Consider the following 17,610-nt stretch of genomic DNA (forward strand, 5'->3'; position numbering starts at 1 on the left):
CGCATTACAAACCACCCTCAATCTAAACAAGGCTCTCACTCTAGAAGCAATACTAAACCCACAAAATAATCTAGAAAACTTCAAGGCCTTAGGCGTATTCTTAATAAAAACGGAACTAATAAAACGCATCTAAAACCATAATAACCTACCAAATCAAAATCACATAAACAAACAATCATCCACCATACCCAGCTCCCTTAGTTCTCCTCCCCAACCCCATCAGCATCTATTCCAAATCTCAAAATTCCCAAATTCTATATAAGCAACCCCTAAAGCCCCCTCTTGGGTTGCACAGACCACCCTCGCCCCTTTCGGAAACACATTCAATGGCCTGGCCGGGCCCGTGTGCGAAATACGCATCAGTCGGAAAGCGCACGTTAAATCTCCAAAGTAAGTAAAAGTAAGTAAGGAGTCCTTCACTGCATCTCAATCCGTGAGAACGAACACATCTACTTTCCAATTATCTAAATTTGGCGCTACTGAATTCCTGTAGTATTACATCCGACTGCATTCTAGTGTTGTGTCCGAAGGCCCTAGAAAATGGATCCAGTTCAAGTTGCCATCAAGCTGAGACGACTCCTTATTGCCCACGACAATGCAGTGAAAGAGATCCTGACATTAGGTAAATATGAACTGTGCTCTTTTTCAGTCCCCTGCAAACATTGCAATATCGGTATCACACTGAATTTTAGAATTGAACAAAATAAAATGATATTGTTGTGAACACATTTACCGAGATTTCTAATTACCCGTTTTATTGTTTTCAGATACCCAAGTCTACCATCTGATGCGGAAGATGACAGGCAACTCCTCCAACAACTGCATAATCCGAGGTGAACAGCTGATCCAGAGACGATGGGTGCTGGAAGGTGTCAAGGAGATGTTTACCATCTACAGACAACTCAAGTGGCAAGAGGTGCAAGCCTGTGTAAACGCCATCACCAAAGATGCTTCTGGAGAGAGTGATTCGGAGGCGGACTGGAATGGAGATACCTCTTTCAATGACGATGAAGCTTCCTTCACGGAACTCTTGTCCGACAGCTCATATAGTGAGGACGACGAAGACCAGGGAGACCTATACAGCAACGACAGCAGCTACGATATGACGACTCTCAGTCGAGCTTTGTCTGTAGACGACAGTGCACTTCATAGAAACGCCTAAGAGAAATCACAAGTCCCATCCACATCAACTAGTGCTGCATTTACCTTGTTATTCATTTTTTGTTATTGTACACAAATGTTGCCTGACAGTGTGCAAAGGGCATCCTATTATATTGTAAACCACATTTGTTTGTTGATGAATATGCTGAGGAAATAAATAATGAAGTCGATATTATAATCTTGATCATTTGCTGACACGCTCACGACATCTTGAAGACATCATTCGTATAGAAAGTTTGTGAGAGAGAGAGAGAGAAAAGGTTAATTTGAGATGGTATCTCACAATACCAAGCCTTCGATCATTTTACTTGGTTCTGAGTATGGCAATCATTCGCAGATATCGTCCTTAATCTATTCTTTGAAATAGGAAAAGATACAGACTAATCAATTGAAATGAAACACGTTAGGTATTGATGGAGAAGAGATTCCAATGTAATGGTTGCACCATAACATTATATACAGTTTGGAGCGTTGCAATTCGTTTGCCCGTATCCATGCCGATCCTATAGCAAAAGGATTTAGACAGACGAACCACAACCCCATATGATATTCATCTGAGAGAGATATATGCCAGGTGGAATTTCATTTTATCAGAGCATTTAATTGTTTCTCTTTCCTTTTGAAATGTACATGCCCAAGTGCTTAAGGAGAGAGTCATACATGTTAAAAAGTGTCAATGCATACAGCATGCAAAACAAAAGGAAATTGAAACATTGACATCAACACAGGCCAAATAACATTTTTGATCCAAGTCAGCACTTGATGAATACTATTCCCCTGAAAGCACTAAAAAGTAAAGATCAGAATATCCTGACATGAAACAGTGGGCATCTTTCAAAAACAATGCTAACAACGTGCTTATGTATATCTAGCAACATACTCCAATTTCCATCATGTGCTTTAACAGCATTCTGTATTCAAAGATATAAATCATGACACCGTACTTTGTAATTCTCCCCAAAACATGACAGTTATACACTGAAGATGATGTCTCTAGATCATTTAACATACATAAACTTTATTGTACATGCCTATTTATTTATTTATATAGTAACCTTTTAAGTACCCGACGTCCACCCAAAAGCTTCTAAGATGGTAAATATCCAGATACTTAAGCCAAATGAGCTGCTTCAATTATACCATGATGATGGTATTCATCAAAAATAGTATTTGAAATGCTTCAAAACATACGTGCTGTATTTCGATCATGTAAGACGGGTTGGGAAAATGCTCAGATTAACATAGCATTTACGACCTCAAACAGATGTGTACAATAAGTTCCAGATTTGACTGTACATGTCTTCACTTTGCCTTTGCCTACCTGATTAAGGATTTTTTAGGATTGTGGACATGGTTTTCTCGGGGTTTTTAATTGAAACTAAACGTTCAGAGAAGCATCAGACGATTTCCAAGCTGATAGAAGTTTCTGTGACTTGGTTTCTGTGGAAGCGAAAGTAACCACATCGGATTTTTAAGTAACACAATGTACTGCACCGTTTGATCAATCCCGATTTAATCAATTAACAATGATTGATAATCCCTGGAGATAACAGGACTAGATTGGTTGAACTCTTCTCAGACCTCTCCCTTTATACGGAAACTTGTTTTGACAAGAAGTTGATTGGTTTCTCAAGTGGACAGTGAGATTCCTTTCGGATCAAAGCCTAATGAAGTTGTAGTGTAGCTTTGATCTCGCCACTGGCTTCGAAAATGCTCTCTTTGATCTATAAATCTCTACTACTATGTTTATACTAAGGGTCAGTATAAATGTTTTGCACGGACTGGAGTCCTTCACTGCATCTCAATCCGTGAGAACGAACACATCTACTTTCCAATTATCTAAATTTGGCGCTACTGAATTCCTGTAGTATTACATCCGACTGCATTCTAGTGTTGTGTCCGAAGGCCCTAGAACATGGATCCAGTTCAAGTTGCCATCAAGCTGAGACGACTCCTTATTGCCCACGACAATGCAGTGAAAGAGATCCTGACATTAGGTAAATATGAACTGTGCTTTTTTTCAGTCCCCTGCAAACATTGCAATATCGGTATCACACTGAATTTTAGAATTGAACAAAATAAAATGATATTGTTGTGAACACATTTACCGAGATTTCTAATTACCCGTTTTATTGTTTTCAGATACCCAAGTCTACCATCTGATGCGGAAGATGACAGCCAACTCCTCCAACAACTGCATAATCCGAGGTGAACAGCTGATCCAGAGACGATGGGTGCTGGAAGGTGTCAAGGAGATGTTTACCATCTACAGACAACTCAAGTGGCAAGAGGTGCAAGCCTGTGTAAACGCCATCACCAAAGATGCTTCTGGAGAGAGTGATTCGGAGGCGGACTGGAATGGAGATACCTCTTTCAATGACGATGAAGCTTCCTTCACGGAACTCTTGTCCGACAGCTCATATAGTGAGGACGACGAAGACCAGGGAGACCTATACAGCAACGACAGCAGCTACGATATGACGACTCTCAGTCGAGCTTTGTCTGTAGACGACAGTGCACTTCATAGAAACGCCTAAGAGAAATCACAAGTCCCATCCACATCAACTAGTGCTGCATTTACCTTGTTATTCATTTTTTGTTATTGTACACAAATGTTGCCTGACAGTGTGCAAAGGGCATCCTATTATATTGTAAACCACATTTGTTTGTTGATGAATATGCTGAGGAAATAAATAATGAAGTCGATATTATAATCTTGATCATTTGCTGACACGCTCACGACATCTTGAAGACATCATTCGTATAGAAAGTTTGTGAGAGAGAGAGAGAGAAAAGGTTAATTTGAGATGGTATCTCACAATACCAAGCCTTCCATCATTTTACTTGGTTCTGAGTATGGCAATCATTCGAAGATATCGTCCTTAATCTATTCTTTGAAATAGGAAAAGATACAGACTAATCAATTGAAATGAAACACGTTAGGTATTGATGGAGAAGAGATTCCAATGTAATGGTTGCACCATAACATTATATACAGTTTGGAGCGTTGCAATTCGTTTGCCCGTATCCATGCCGATCCTATAGCAAAAGGATTTAGACAGACGAACCACAACCCCATATGATATTCATCTGAGAGAGATATATGCCAGGTGGAATTTCATTTTATCAGAGCATTTAATTGTTTCTCTTTCCTTTTGAAATGTACATGCCCAAGTGCTTAAGGAGAGAGTCATACATGTTAAAAAGTGTCAATGCATACAGCATGCAAAACAAAAGGAAATTGAAACATTGACATCAACACAGGCCAAATAACATTTTTGATCCAAGTCAGCACTTGATGAATACTATTCCCCTGAAAGCACTAAAAAGTAAAGATCAGAATATCCTGACATGAAACAGTGGGCATCTTTCAAAAACAATGCTAACAACGTGCTTATGTATATCTAGCAACATACTCCAATTTCCATCATGTGCTTTAACAGCATTCTGTATTCAAAGATATAAATCATGACACCGTGCTTTGTAATTCTCCCCAAAACATGACAGTTATACACTGAAGATGATGTCTCTAGATCATTTAACACACATAAACTTTATTGTACATGCCTATTTATTTATTTATATAGTAACCTTTTAAGTACCCGACGTCCACCCAAAAGCTTCTAAGATGGTAAATATCCAGATACTTAAGCCAAATGAGCTGCTTCAATTATACCATGATGATGGTATTCATCAAAAATAGTATTTGAAATGCTTCAAAACATACGTGCTGTATTTCGATCATGTAAGACGGGTTGGGAAAATGGTCAGATTAACATAGCATTTACGACCTCAAACAGATGTGTACAATAAGTTCCAGATTTGACTGTACATGTCTTCACTTTGCCTTTGCCTACCTGATTAAGGATTTTTTAGGATTGTGGACATGGTTTTCTCGGGGTTTTTAATTGAAACTAAACGTTCAGAGAAGCATCAGACGATTTCCAAGCTGATAGAAGTTTCTGTGACTTGGTTTCTGTGGAAGCGAAAGTAACCACATCGGATTTTTAAGTAACACAATGTACTGCACCGTTTGATCAATCCCGATTTAATCAATTAACAATGATTGATAATCCCTGGAGATAACAGGACTAGATTGGTTGAACTCTTCTCAGACCTCTCCCTTTATACGGAAACTTGTTTTGACAAGAAGTTGATTGGTTTCTCAAGTGGACAGTGAGATTCCTTTCGGATCAAAGCCTAATGAAGTTGTAGTGTAGCTTTGATCTCGCCACTGGCTTCGAAAATGCTCTCTTTGATCTATAAATCTCTACTACTATGTTTATACTAAGGGTCAGTATAAATGTTTTGCACGGACTGGAGTCCTTCACTGCATCTCAATCCGTGAGAACGAACACATCTACTTTCCAATTATCTAAATTTGGCGCTACTGAATTCCTGTAGTATTACATCCGACTGCATTCTAGTGTTGTGTCCGAAGGCCCTAGAACATGGATCCAGTTCAAGTTGCCATCAAGCTGAGACGACTCCTTATTGCCCACGACAATGCAGTGAAAGAGATCCTGACATTAGGTAAATATGAACTGTGCTTTTTTTCAGTCCCCTGCAAACATTGCAATATCGGTATCACACTGAATTTTAGAATTGAACAAAATAAAATGATATTGTTGTGAACACATTTACCGAGATTTCTAATTACCCGTTTTATTGTTTTCAGATACCCAAGTCTACCATCTGATGCGGAAGATGACAGCCAACTCCTCCAACAACTGCATAATCCGAGGTGAACAGCTGATCCAGAGACGATGGGTGCTGGAAGGTGTCAAGGAGATGTTTACCATCTACAGACAACTCAAGTGGCAAGAGGTGCAAGCCTGTGTAAACGCCATCACCAAAGATGCTTCTGGAGAGAGTGATTCGGAGGCGGACTGGAATGGAGATACCTCTTTCAATGACGATGAAGCTTCCTTCACGGAACTCTTGTCCGACAGCTCATATAGTGAGGACGACGAAGACCAGGGAGACCTATACAGCAACGACAGCAGCTACGATATGACGACTCTCAGTCGAGCTTTGTCTGTAGACGACAGTGCACTTCATAGAAACGCCTAAGAGAAATCACAAGTCCCATCCACATCAACTAGTGCTGCATTTACCTTGTTATTCATTTTTTGTTATTGTACACAAATGTTGCCTGACAGTGTGCAAAGGGCATCCTATTATATTGTAAACCACATTTGTTTGTTGATGAATATGCTGAGGAAATAAATAATGAAGTCGATATTATAATCTTGATCATTTGCTGACACGCTCACGACATCTTGAAGACATCATTCGTATAGAAAGTTTGTGAGAGAGAGAGAGAGAAAAGGTTAATTTGAGATGGTATCTCACAATACCAAGCCTTCCATCATTTTACTTGGTTCTGAGTATGGCAATCATTCGAAGATATCGTCCTTAATCTATTCTTTGAAATAGGAAAAGATACAGACTAATCAATTGAAATGAAACACGTTAGGTATTGATGGAGAAGAGATTCCAATGTAATGGTTGCACCATAACATTATATACAGTTTGGAGCGTTGCAATTCGTTTGCCCGTATCCATGCCGATCCTATAGCAAAAGGATTTAGACAGACGAACCACAACCCCATATGATATTCATCTGAGAGAGATATATGCCAGGTGGAATTTCATTTTATCAGAGCATTTAATTGTTTCTCTTTCCTTTTGAAATGTACATGCCCAAGTGCTTAAGGAGAGAGTCATACATGTTAAAAAGTGTCAATGCATACAGCATGCAAAACAAAAGGAAATTGAAACATTGACATCAACACAGGCCAAATAACATTTTTGATCCAAGTCAGCACTTGATGAATACTATTCCCCTGAAAGCACTAAAAAGTAAAGATCAGAATATCCTGACATGAAACAGTGGGCATCTTTCAAAAACAATGCTAACAACGTGCTTATGTATATCTAGCAACATACTCCAATTTCCATCATGTGCTTTAACAGCATTCTGTATTCAAAGATATAAATCATGACACCGTGCTTTGTAATTCTCCCCAAAACATGACAGTTATACACTGAAGATGATGTCTCTAGATCATTTAACACACATAAACTTTATTGTACATGCCTATTTATTTATTTATATAGTAACCTTTTAAGTACCCGACGTCCACCCAAAAGCTTCTAAGATGGTAAATATCCAGATACTTAAGCCAAATGAGCTGCTTCAATTATACCATGATGATGGTATTCATCAAAAATAGTATTTGAAATGCTTCAAAACATACGTGCTGTATTTCGATCATGTAAGACGGGTTGGGAAAATGGTCAGATTAACATAGCATTTACGACCTCAAACAGATGTGTACAATAAGTTCCAGATTTGACTGTACATGTCTTCACTTTGCCTTTGCCTACCTGATTAAGGATTTTTTAGGATTGTGGACATGTTTTTCTCGGGGTTTTTAATTGAAACTAAACGTTCAGAGAAGCATCAGACGATTTCCAAGCTGATAGAAGTTTCTGTGACTTGGTTTCTGTGGAAGCGAAAGTAACCACATCGGATTTTTAAGTAATACAATGTACTGCACCGTTTGATCAATCCCGATTTAATCAATTAACAATGATTGATAATCCCTGGAGATAACAGGACTAGATTGGTTGAACTCTTCTCAGACCTCTCCCTTTATACGGAAACTTGTTTTGACAAGAAGTTGTTTGGTTTCTCAAGTGGACAGTGAGATTCCTTTCGGATCAAAGCCGAATGAAGTTGTAGTGTAGCTTTGATCTCGCCACTGGCTTCGAAAATGCTCTCTTTGATCTATAAATCTCTACTACTATGTTTATACTAAGGGTCAGTATAAATGTTTTGCACGGACTGGAGTCCTTCACTGCATCTCAATCCGTGAGAACGAACACATCTACTTTCCAATTATCTAAATTTGGCGCTACTGAATTCCTGTAGTATTACATCCGACTGCATTCTAGTGTTGTGTCCGAAGGCCCTAGAACATGGATCCAGTTCAAGTTGCCATCAAGCTGAGACGACTCCTTATTGCCCACGACAATGCAGTGAAAGAGATCCTGACATTAGGTAAATATGAACTGTGCTCTTTTTCAGTCCCCTGCAAACATTGCAATATCGGTATCACACTGAATTTTAGAATTGAACAAAATAAAATGATATTGTTGTGAACACATTTACCGAGATTTCTAATTACCCGTTTTATTGTTTTCAGATACCCAAGTCTACCATCTGATGCGGAAGATGACAGGCAACTCCTCCAACAACTGCATAATCCGAGGTGAACAGCTGATCCAGAGACGATGGGTGCTGGAAGGTGTCAAGGAGATGTTTACCATCTACAGACAACTCAAGTGGCAAGAGGTGCAAGCCTGTGTAAACGCCATCACCAAAGATGCTTCTGGAGAGAGTGATTCGGAGGCGGACTGGAATGGAGATACCTCTTTCAATGACGATGAAGCTTCCTTCACGGAACTCTTGTCCGACAGCTCATATAGTGAGGACGACGAAGACCAGGGAGACCTATACAGCAACGACAGCAGCTACGATATGACGACTCTCAGTCGAGCTTTGTCTGTAGACGACAGTGCACTTCATAGAAACGCCTAAGAGAAATCACAAGTCCCATCCACATCAACTAGTGCTGCATTTACCTTGTTATTCATTTTTTGTTATTGTACACAAATGTTGCCTGACAGTGTGCAAAGGGCATCCTATTATATTGTAAACCACATTTGTTTGTTGATGAATATGCTGAGGAAATAAATAATGAAGTCGATATTATAATCTTGATCATTTGCTGACACGCTCACGACATCTTGAAGACATCATTCGTATAGAAAGTTTGTGAGAGAGAGAGAGAGAAAAGGTTAATTTGAGATGGTATCTCACAATACCAAGCCTTCCATCATTTTACTTGGTTCTGAGTATGGCAATCATTCGAAGATATCGTCCTTAATCTATTCTTTGAAATAGGAAAAGATACAGACTAATCAATTGAAATGAAACACGTTAGGTATTGATGGAGAAGAGATTCCAATGTAATGGTTGCACCATAACATTATATACAGTTTGGAGCGTTGCAATTCGTTTGCCCGTATCCATGCCGATCCTATAGCAAAAGGATTTAGACAGACGAACCACAACCCCATATGATATTCATCTGAGAGAGATATATGCCAGGTGGAATTTCATTTTATCAGAGCATTTAATTGTTTCTCTTTCCTTTTGAAATGTACATGCCCAAGTGCTTAAGGAGAGAGTCATACATGTTAAAAAGTGTCAATGCATACAGCATGCAAAACAAAAGGAAATTGAAACATTGACATCAACACAGGCCAAATAACATTTTTGATCCAAGTCAGCACTTGATGAATACTATTCCCCTGAAAGCACTAAAAAGTAAAGATCAGAATATCCTGACATGAAACAGTGGGCATCTTTCAAAAACAATGCTAACAACGTGCTTATGTATATCTAGCAACATACTCCAATTTCCATCATGTGCTTTAACAGCATTCTGTATTCAAAGATATAAATCATGACACCGTGCTTTGTAATTCTCCCCAAAACATGACAGTTATACACTGAAGATGATGTCTCTAGATCATTTAACACACATAAACTTTATTGTACATGCCTATTTATTTATTTATATAGTAACCTTTTAAGTACCCGACGTCCACCCAAAAGCTTCTAAGATGGTAAATATCCAGATACTTAAGCCAAATGAGCTGCTTCAATTATACCATGATGATGGTATTCATCAAAAATAGTATTTGAAATGCTTCAAAACATACGTGCTGTATTTCGATCATGTAAGACGGGTTGGGAAAATGCTCAGATTAACATAGCATTTACGACCTCAAACAGATGTGTACAATAAGTTCCAGATTTGACTGTACATGTCTTCACTTTGCCTTTGCCTACCTGATTAAGGATTTTTTAGGATTGTGGACATGTTTTTCTCGGGGTTTTTAATTGAAACTAAACGTTCAGAGAAGCATCAGACGATTTCCAAGCTGATAGAAGTTTCTGTGACTTGGTTTCTGTGGAAGCGAAAGTAACCACATCGGATTTTTAAGTAACACAATGTACTGCACCGTTTGATCAATCCCGATTTAATCAATTAACAATGATTGATAATCCCTGGAGATAACAGGACTAGATTGGTTGAACTCTTCTCAGACCTCTCCCTTTATACGGAAACTTGTTTTGACAAGAAGTTGTTTGGTTTCTCAAGTGGACAGTGAGATTCCTTTCGGATCAAAGCCGAATGAAGTTGTAGTGTAGCTTTGATCTCGCCACTGGCTTCGAAAATGCTCTCTTTGATCTATAAATCTCTACTACTATGTTTATACTAAGGGTCAGTATAAATGTTTTGCACGGACTGGAGTCCTTCACTGCATCTCAATCCGTGAGAACGAACACATCTACTTTCCAATTATCTAAATTTGGCGCTACTGAATTCCTGTAGTATTACATCCGACTGCATTCTAGTGTTGTGTCCGAAGGCCCTAGAACATGGATCCAGTTCAAGTTGCCATCAAGCTGAGACGACTCCTTATTGCCCACGACAATGCAGTGAAAGAGATCCTGACATTAGGTAAATATGAACTGTGCTCTTTTTCAGTCCCCTGCAAACATTGCAATATCGGTATCACACTGAATTTTAGAATTGAACAAAATAAAATGATATTGTTGTGAACACATTTACCGAGATTTCTAATTACCCGTTTTATTGTTTTCAGATACCCAAGTCTACCATCTGATGCGGAAGATGACAGGCAACTCCTCCAACAACTGCATAATCCGAGGTGAACAGCTGATCCAGAGACGATGGGTGCTGGAAGGTGTCAAGGAGATGTTTACCATCTACAGACAACTCAAGTGGCAAGAGGTGCAAGCCTGTGTAAACGCCATCACCAAAGATGCTTCTGGAGAGAGTGATTCGGAGGCGGACTGGAATGGAGATACCTCTTTCAATGACGATGAAGCTTCCTTCACGGAACTCTTGTCCGACAGCTCATATAGTGAGGACGACGAAGACCAGGGAGACCTATACAGCAACGACAGCAGCTACGATATGACGACTCTCAGTCGAGCTTTGTCTGTAGACGACAGTGCACTTCATAGAAACGCCTAAGAGAAATCACAAGTCCCATCCACATCAACTAGTGCTGCATTTACCTTGTTATTCATTTTTTGTTATTGTACACAAATGTTGCCTGACAGTGTGCAAAGGGCATCCTATTATATTGTAAACCACATTTGTTTGTTGATGAATATGCTGAGGAAATAAATAATGAAGTCGATATTATAATCTTGATCATTTGCTGACACGCTCACGACATCTTGAAGACATCATTCGTATAGAAAGTTTGTGAGAGAGAGAGAGAGAAAAGGTTAATTTGAGATGGTATCTCACAATACCAAGCCTTCCATCATTTTACTTGGTTCTGAGTATGGCAATCATTCGAAGATATCGTCCTTAATCTATTCTTTGAAATAGGAAAAGATACAGACTAATCAATTGAAATGAAACACGTTAGGTATTGATGGAGAAGAGATTCCAATGTAATGGTTGCACCATAACATTAAATACAGTTTGGAGCGTTGCAATTCGTTTGCCCGTATCCATGCCGATCCTATAGCAAAAGGATTTAGACAGACGAACCACAACCCCATATGATATTCATCTGAGAGAGATATATGCCAGGTGGAATTTCATTTTATCAGAGCATTTAATTGTTTCTCTTTCCTTTTGAAATGTACATGCCCAAGTGCTTAAGGAGAGAGTCATACATGTTAAAAAGTGTCAATGCATACAGCATGCAAAACAAAAGGAAATTGAAACATTGACATCAACACAGGCCAAATAACATTTTTGATCCAAGTCAGCACTTGATGAATACTATTCCCCTGAAAGCACTAAAAAGTAAAGATCAGAATATCCTGACATGAAACAGTGGGCATCTTTCAAAAACAATGCTAACAACGTGCTTATGTATATCTAGCAACATACTCCAATTTCCATCATGTGCTTTAACAGCATTCTGTATTCAAAGATATAAATCATGACACCGTGCTTTGTAATTCTCCCCAAAACATGACAGTTATACACTGAAGATGATGTCTCTAGATCATTTAACACACATAAACTTTATTGTACATGCCTATTTATTTATTTATATAGTAACCTTTTAAGTACCCGACGTCCACCCAAAAGCTTCTAAGATGGTAAATATCCAGATACTTAAGCCAAATGAGCTGCTTCAATTATACCATGATGATGGTATTCATCAAAAATAGTATTTGAAATGCTTCAAAACATACGTGCTGTATTTCGATCATGTAAGACGGGTTGGGAAAATGCTCAGATTAACATAGCATTTACGACCTCAAACAGATGTGTACAATAAGTTCCAGATTTGACTGTACATGTCTTCACTTTGCCTTTGCCTACCTGATTAAGGATTTTTTAGGATTGTGGACATGTTTTTCTCGGGGTTTTTAATTGAAACTAAACGTTCAGAGAAGCATCAGACGATTTCCAAGCTGATAGAAGTTTCTGTGACTTGGTTTCTGTGGAAGCGAAAGTAACCACATCGGATTTTTAAGTAACACAATGTACTGCACCGTTTGATCAATCCCGATTTAATCAATTAACAATGATTGATAATCCCTGGAGATAACAGGACTAGATTGGTTGAACTCTTCTCAGACCTCTCCCTTTATACGGAAACTTGTTTTGACAAGAAGTTGTTTGGTTTCTCAAGTGGACAGTGAGATTCCTTTCGGATCAAAGCCGAATGAAGTTGTAGTGTAGCTTTGATCTCGCCACTGGCTTCGAAAATGCTCTCTTTGATCTATAAATCTCTACTACTATGTTTATACTAAGGGTCAGTATAAATGTTTTGCACGGACTGGAGTCCTTCACTGCATCTCAATCCGTGAGAACGAACACATCTACTTTCCAATTATCTAAATTTGGCGCTACTGAATTCCTGTAGTATTACATCCGACTGCATTCTAGTGTTGTGTCCGAAGGCCCTAGAACATGGATCCAGTTCAAGTTGCCATCAAGCTGAGACGACTCCTTATTGCCCACGACAATGCAGTGAAAGAGATCCTGACATTAGGTAAATATGAACTGTGCTCTTTTTCAGTCCCCTGCAAACATTGCAATATCGGTATCACACTGAATTTTAGAATTGAACAAAATAAAATGATATTGTTGTGAACACATTTACCGAGATTTCTAATTACCCGTTTTATTGTTTTCAGATACCCAAGTCTACCATCTGATGCGGAAGATGACAGGCAACTCCTCCAACAACTGCATAATCCGAGGTGAACAGCTGATCCAGAGACGATGGGTGCTGGAAGGTGTCAAGGAGATGTTTACCATCTACAGACAACTCAAGTGGCAAGAGGTGCAAGCCTGTGTAAACGCCATCACCAAAGATGCTTCTGGAGAGAGTGATTCGGAGGCGGACTGGAATGGAGATACCTCTTTCAATGACGATGAAGCTTCCTTCACGGAACTCTTGTCCGACAGCTCATATAGTGAGGACGACGAAGACCAGGGAGACCTATACAGCAACGACAGCAGCTACGATATGACGACTCTCAGTCGAGCTTTGTCTGTAGACGACAGTGCACTTCATAGAAACGCCTAAGAGAAATCACAAGTCCCATCCACATCAACTAGTGCTGCATTTACCTTGTTATTCATTTTTTGTTATTGTACACAAATGTTGCCTGACAGTGTGCAAAGGGCATCCTATTATATTGTAAACCACATTTGTTTGTTGATGAATATGCTGAGGAAATAAATAATGAAGTCGATATTATAATCTTGATCATTTGCTGACACGCTCACGACATCTTGAAGACATCATTCGTATAGAAAGTTTGTGAGAGAGAGAGAGAGAAAAGGTTAATTTGAGATGGTATCTCACAATACCAAGCCTTCGATCATTTTACTTGGTTCTGAGTATGGCAATCATTCGAAGATATCGTCCTTAATCTATTCTTTGAAATAGGAAAAGATACAGACTAATCAATTGAAATGAAACACGTTAGGTATTGATGGAGAAGAGATTCCAATGTAATGGTTGCACCATAACATTAAATACAGTTTGGAGCGTTGCAATTCGTTTGCCCGTATCCATGCCGATCCTATAGCAAAAGGATTTAGACAGACGAACCACAACCCCATATGATATTCATCTGAGAGAGATATATGCCAGGTGGAATTTCATATTATCAGAGCATTTAATTGTTTCTCTTTCCTTTTGAAATGTACATGCCCAAGTGCTTAAGGAGAGAGTCATGCATGTTAAAAAGTGTCAATGCATACAGCATGCAAAACAAAAGGAAATTGAAACATTGACATCAACACAGGCCAAATATCATTTTTGATCCAAGTCAGCACTTGATGAATACTATTCCCCTGAAAGCACTAAAAAGTAAAGATCAGAATATCCTGACATGAAACAGTAGGCATCTTTCAAAAACAATGCTAACAACGTGCTTATGTTTATCTAGCAACATACTCCAATTTCCATCATGTGCTTTAACAGCATTCTGTATTCAAAGATATAAATCATGACACCGTGCTTTGTAATTCTCCCCAAAACATGACAGTTATACACTGAAGATGATGTCTCTAGATCATTTAACACACATAAACTTTATTGTACATGCCTATTTATTTATTTATATAGTAACCTTTCAACTACCCGACGTCCACCCAAAAGCTTCTAAGATGGTAAATATCCAGATACTTAAGCCAAATGAGCTGCTTCAATTATACCATGATGATGGTATTCATCAAAAATAGTATTTGAAATGCTTCAAAACATACGTTCTGTATTTCAATCATGTAAGACTGGTTGGGAAAATGGTCAGATTAACATAGCATTTACGACCTCAAACAGATGTGTACAATAAGTTCCAGATTTGACTGTACATGTCTTCACTTTGCCTTTGCCTACCTGATTAAGGATTTTTTAGGATTGTGGACATGGTTTTCTCGGCTTTTTTAATTGAAACTAAACGTTCAGAGAAGCATCAGACGATTTCCAAGCTGATAGAAGTTTCTGTGACTTGGTTTCTGTGGAAGCGAAAGTAACCACATCGGATTTTTAAGTAACACAATGTACTGCACCGTTTGATCAATCCCGATTTAATCAATTAACAATGATTGATAATCCCTGGAGATAACAGGACTAGATTGGTTGAACTCTTCTCAGACCTCTCCCTTTATACGGAAACTTGTTTTGACAAGAAGTTGATTGGTTTCTCAAGTGGACAGTGAGATTCCTTTCGGATCAAAGCCGAATGAAGTTGTAGTGTAGCTTTGATCTCGCCACTGGCTTCGAAAATGCTCTCTTTGATCTATAAATCTCTACTACTATGTTTATACTAAGGGTCAGTATAAATGTTTTGCACGGACTGGAGTCCTTCACTGCATCTCAATCCGTGAGAACGAACACATCTACTTTCCAATTATCTAAATTTGGCGCTACTGAATTCCTGTAGTATTACATCCGACTGCATTCTAGTGTTGTGTCCGAAGGCCCTAGAACATGGATCCAGTTCAAGTTGCCATCAAGCTGAGACGACTCCTTATTGCCCACGACAATGCAGTGAAAGAGATCCTGACATTAGGTAAATATGAACTGTGCTCTTTTTCAGTCCCCTGCAAACATTGCAATATCGGTATCACACTGAATTTTAGAATTGAACAAAATAAAATGATATTGTTGTGAACACATTTACCGAGATTTCTAATTACCCGTTTTATTGTTTTCAGATACCCAAGTCTACCATCTGATGCGGAAGATGACAGGCAACTCCTCCAACAACTGCATAATCCGAGGTGAACAGCTGATCCAGAGACGATGGGTGCTGGAAGGTGTCAAGGAGATGTTTACCATCTACAGACAACTCAAGTGGCAAGAGGTGCAAGCCTGTGTAAACGCCATCACCAAAGATGCTTCTGGAGAGAGTGATTCGGAGGCGGACTGGAATGGAGATACCTCTTTCAATGACGATGAAGCTTCCTTCACGGAACTCTTGTCCGACAGCTCATATAGTGAGGACGACGAAGACCAGGGAGACCTATACAGCAACGACAGCAGCTACGATATGACGACTCTCAGTCGAGCTTTGTCTGTAGACGACAGTGCACTTCATAGAAACGCCTAAGAGAAATCACAAGTCCCATCCACATCAACTAGTGCTGCATTTACCTTGTTATTCATTTTTTGTTATTGTACACAAATGTTGCCTGACAGTGTGCAAAGGGCATCCTATTATATTGTAAACCACATTTGTTTGTTGATGAATATGCTGAGGAAATAAATAATGAAGTCGATATTATAATCTTGATCATTTGCTGACACGCTCACGACATCTTGAAGACATCATTCGTATAGAAAGTTTGTGTGAGAGAGAGAGAGAAAAGGTTAATTTGAGATGGTATCTCACAAAACCAAGCCTTCCATCATTTTACTTGGTTCTGAGTATGGCAATCATTCGCAGATATCGTCCTTAATCTATTCTTTGAAATAGGAAAAGATACAGACTAATCAATTGAAATGAAACACATTAGGTATTGATGGAGAAGAAGAGATTCCAATGTAATGGTTGCACCATAACATTAAATACAGTTTGGAGCGTTGCAATTCGTTTGCCCGTATCCATGCCGATCCTATAGCAAAAGGATTTAGACAGACGAACCACAACCCCATATGATATTCATCTGAGAGAGATATATGCCAGGTGGAATTTCATTTTATCAGAGCATTTAATTGTTTCTCTTTCCTTTTGAAATGTACATGCCCAAGTGCTTAAGGAGAGAGTCATACATGTTAAAAAGTGTCAATGCATACAGCATGCAAAACAAAAGGAAATTGAAACATTGACATCAACACAGGCCAAATAACATTTTTGATCCAAGTCAGCACTTGATGAATACTATTCCCCTGAAAGCACTAAAAAGTAAAGATCAGAATATCCTGACATGAAACAGTAGGCATCTTTCAAAAACAATGCTAACAACGTGCTTATGTTTATCTAGCAACATACTCCAATTTCCATCATGTGCTTTAACAGCATTCTGTATTCAAAGATATAAATCATGACACCGTGCTTTGTAATTCTCCCCAAAACATGACAGTTATACACTGAAGATGATGTCTCTAGATCATTTAACACACATAAACTTTATTGTACATGCCTATTTATTTATTTATATAGTAACCTTTCAACTACCCGACGTCCACCCAAAAGCTTCTAAGATGGTAAATATCCAGATACTTAAGCCAAATGAGCTGCTTCAATTATACCATGATGATGGTATTCATCAAAAATAGTATTTGAAATGCTTCAAAACATACGTTCTGTATTTCAATCATGTAAGACTGGTTGGGAAAATG

General features: G+C 38.7%; 2 protein-coding genes across 2 annotated transcripts; both read left to right on the forward strand.

Annotated features, from left to right (window-relative positions):
• The first annotated feature begins 3,076 nt into the window (after positions 1 to 3,076).
• LOC139448135 (uncharacterized) lies at positions 3,077 to 3,698 on the forward strand. The gene is made up of 2 exons (XM_071229653.1): positions 3,077 to 3,158; positions 3,304 to 3,698. The coding sequence occupies exons 1-2, from the start codon at positions 3,077 to 3,079 to the stop codon at positions 3,696 to 3,698; spliced, it is 477 nt and encodes a 158-aa protein (XP_071085754.1).
• Positions 3,699 to 5,612: 1,914 nt separating this feature from the next.
• LOC139448134 (uncharacterized) lies at positions 5,613 to 6,234 on the forward strand. Its single transcript, XM_071229652.1, has 2 exons — positions 5,613 to 5,694; positions 5,840 to 6,234. Exons 1-2 carry the CDS (start codon positions 5,613 to 5,615, stop codon positions 6,232 to 6,234), a joined length of 477 nt encoding a protein of 158 aa, XP_071085753.1.
• Positions 6,235 to 17,610: the final 11,376 nt, after the last annotated feature.

This window comes from Haliotis cracherodii, unplaced genomic scaffold, assembly GCF_022045235.1.
Source record: "Haliotis cracherodii isolate W230 unplaced genomic scaffold, xgHalCrac1.p SCAF_7, whole genome shotgun sequence".
Classification (NCBI taxonomy): Eukaryota; Metazoa; Mollusca; class Gastropoda; order Lepetellida; family Haliotidae; genus Haliotis; species Haliotis cracherodii.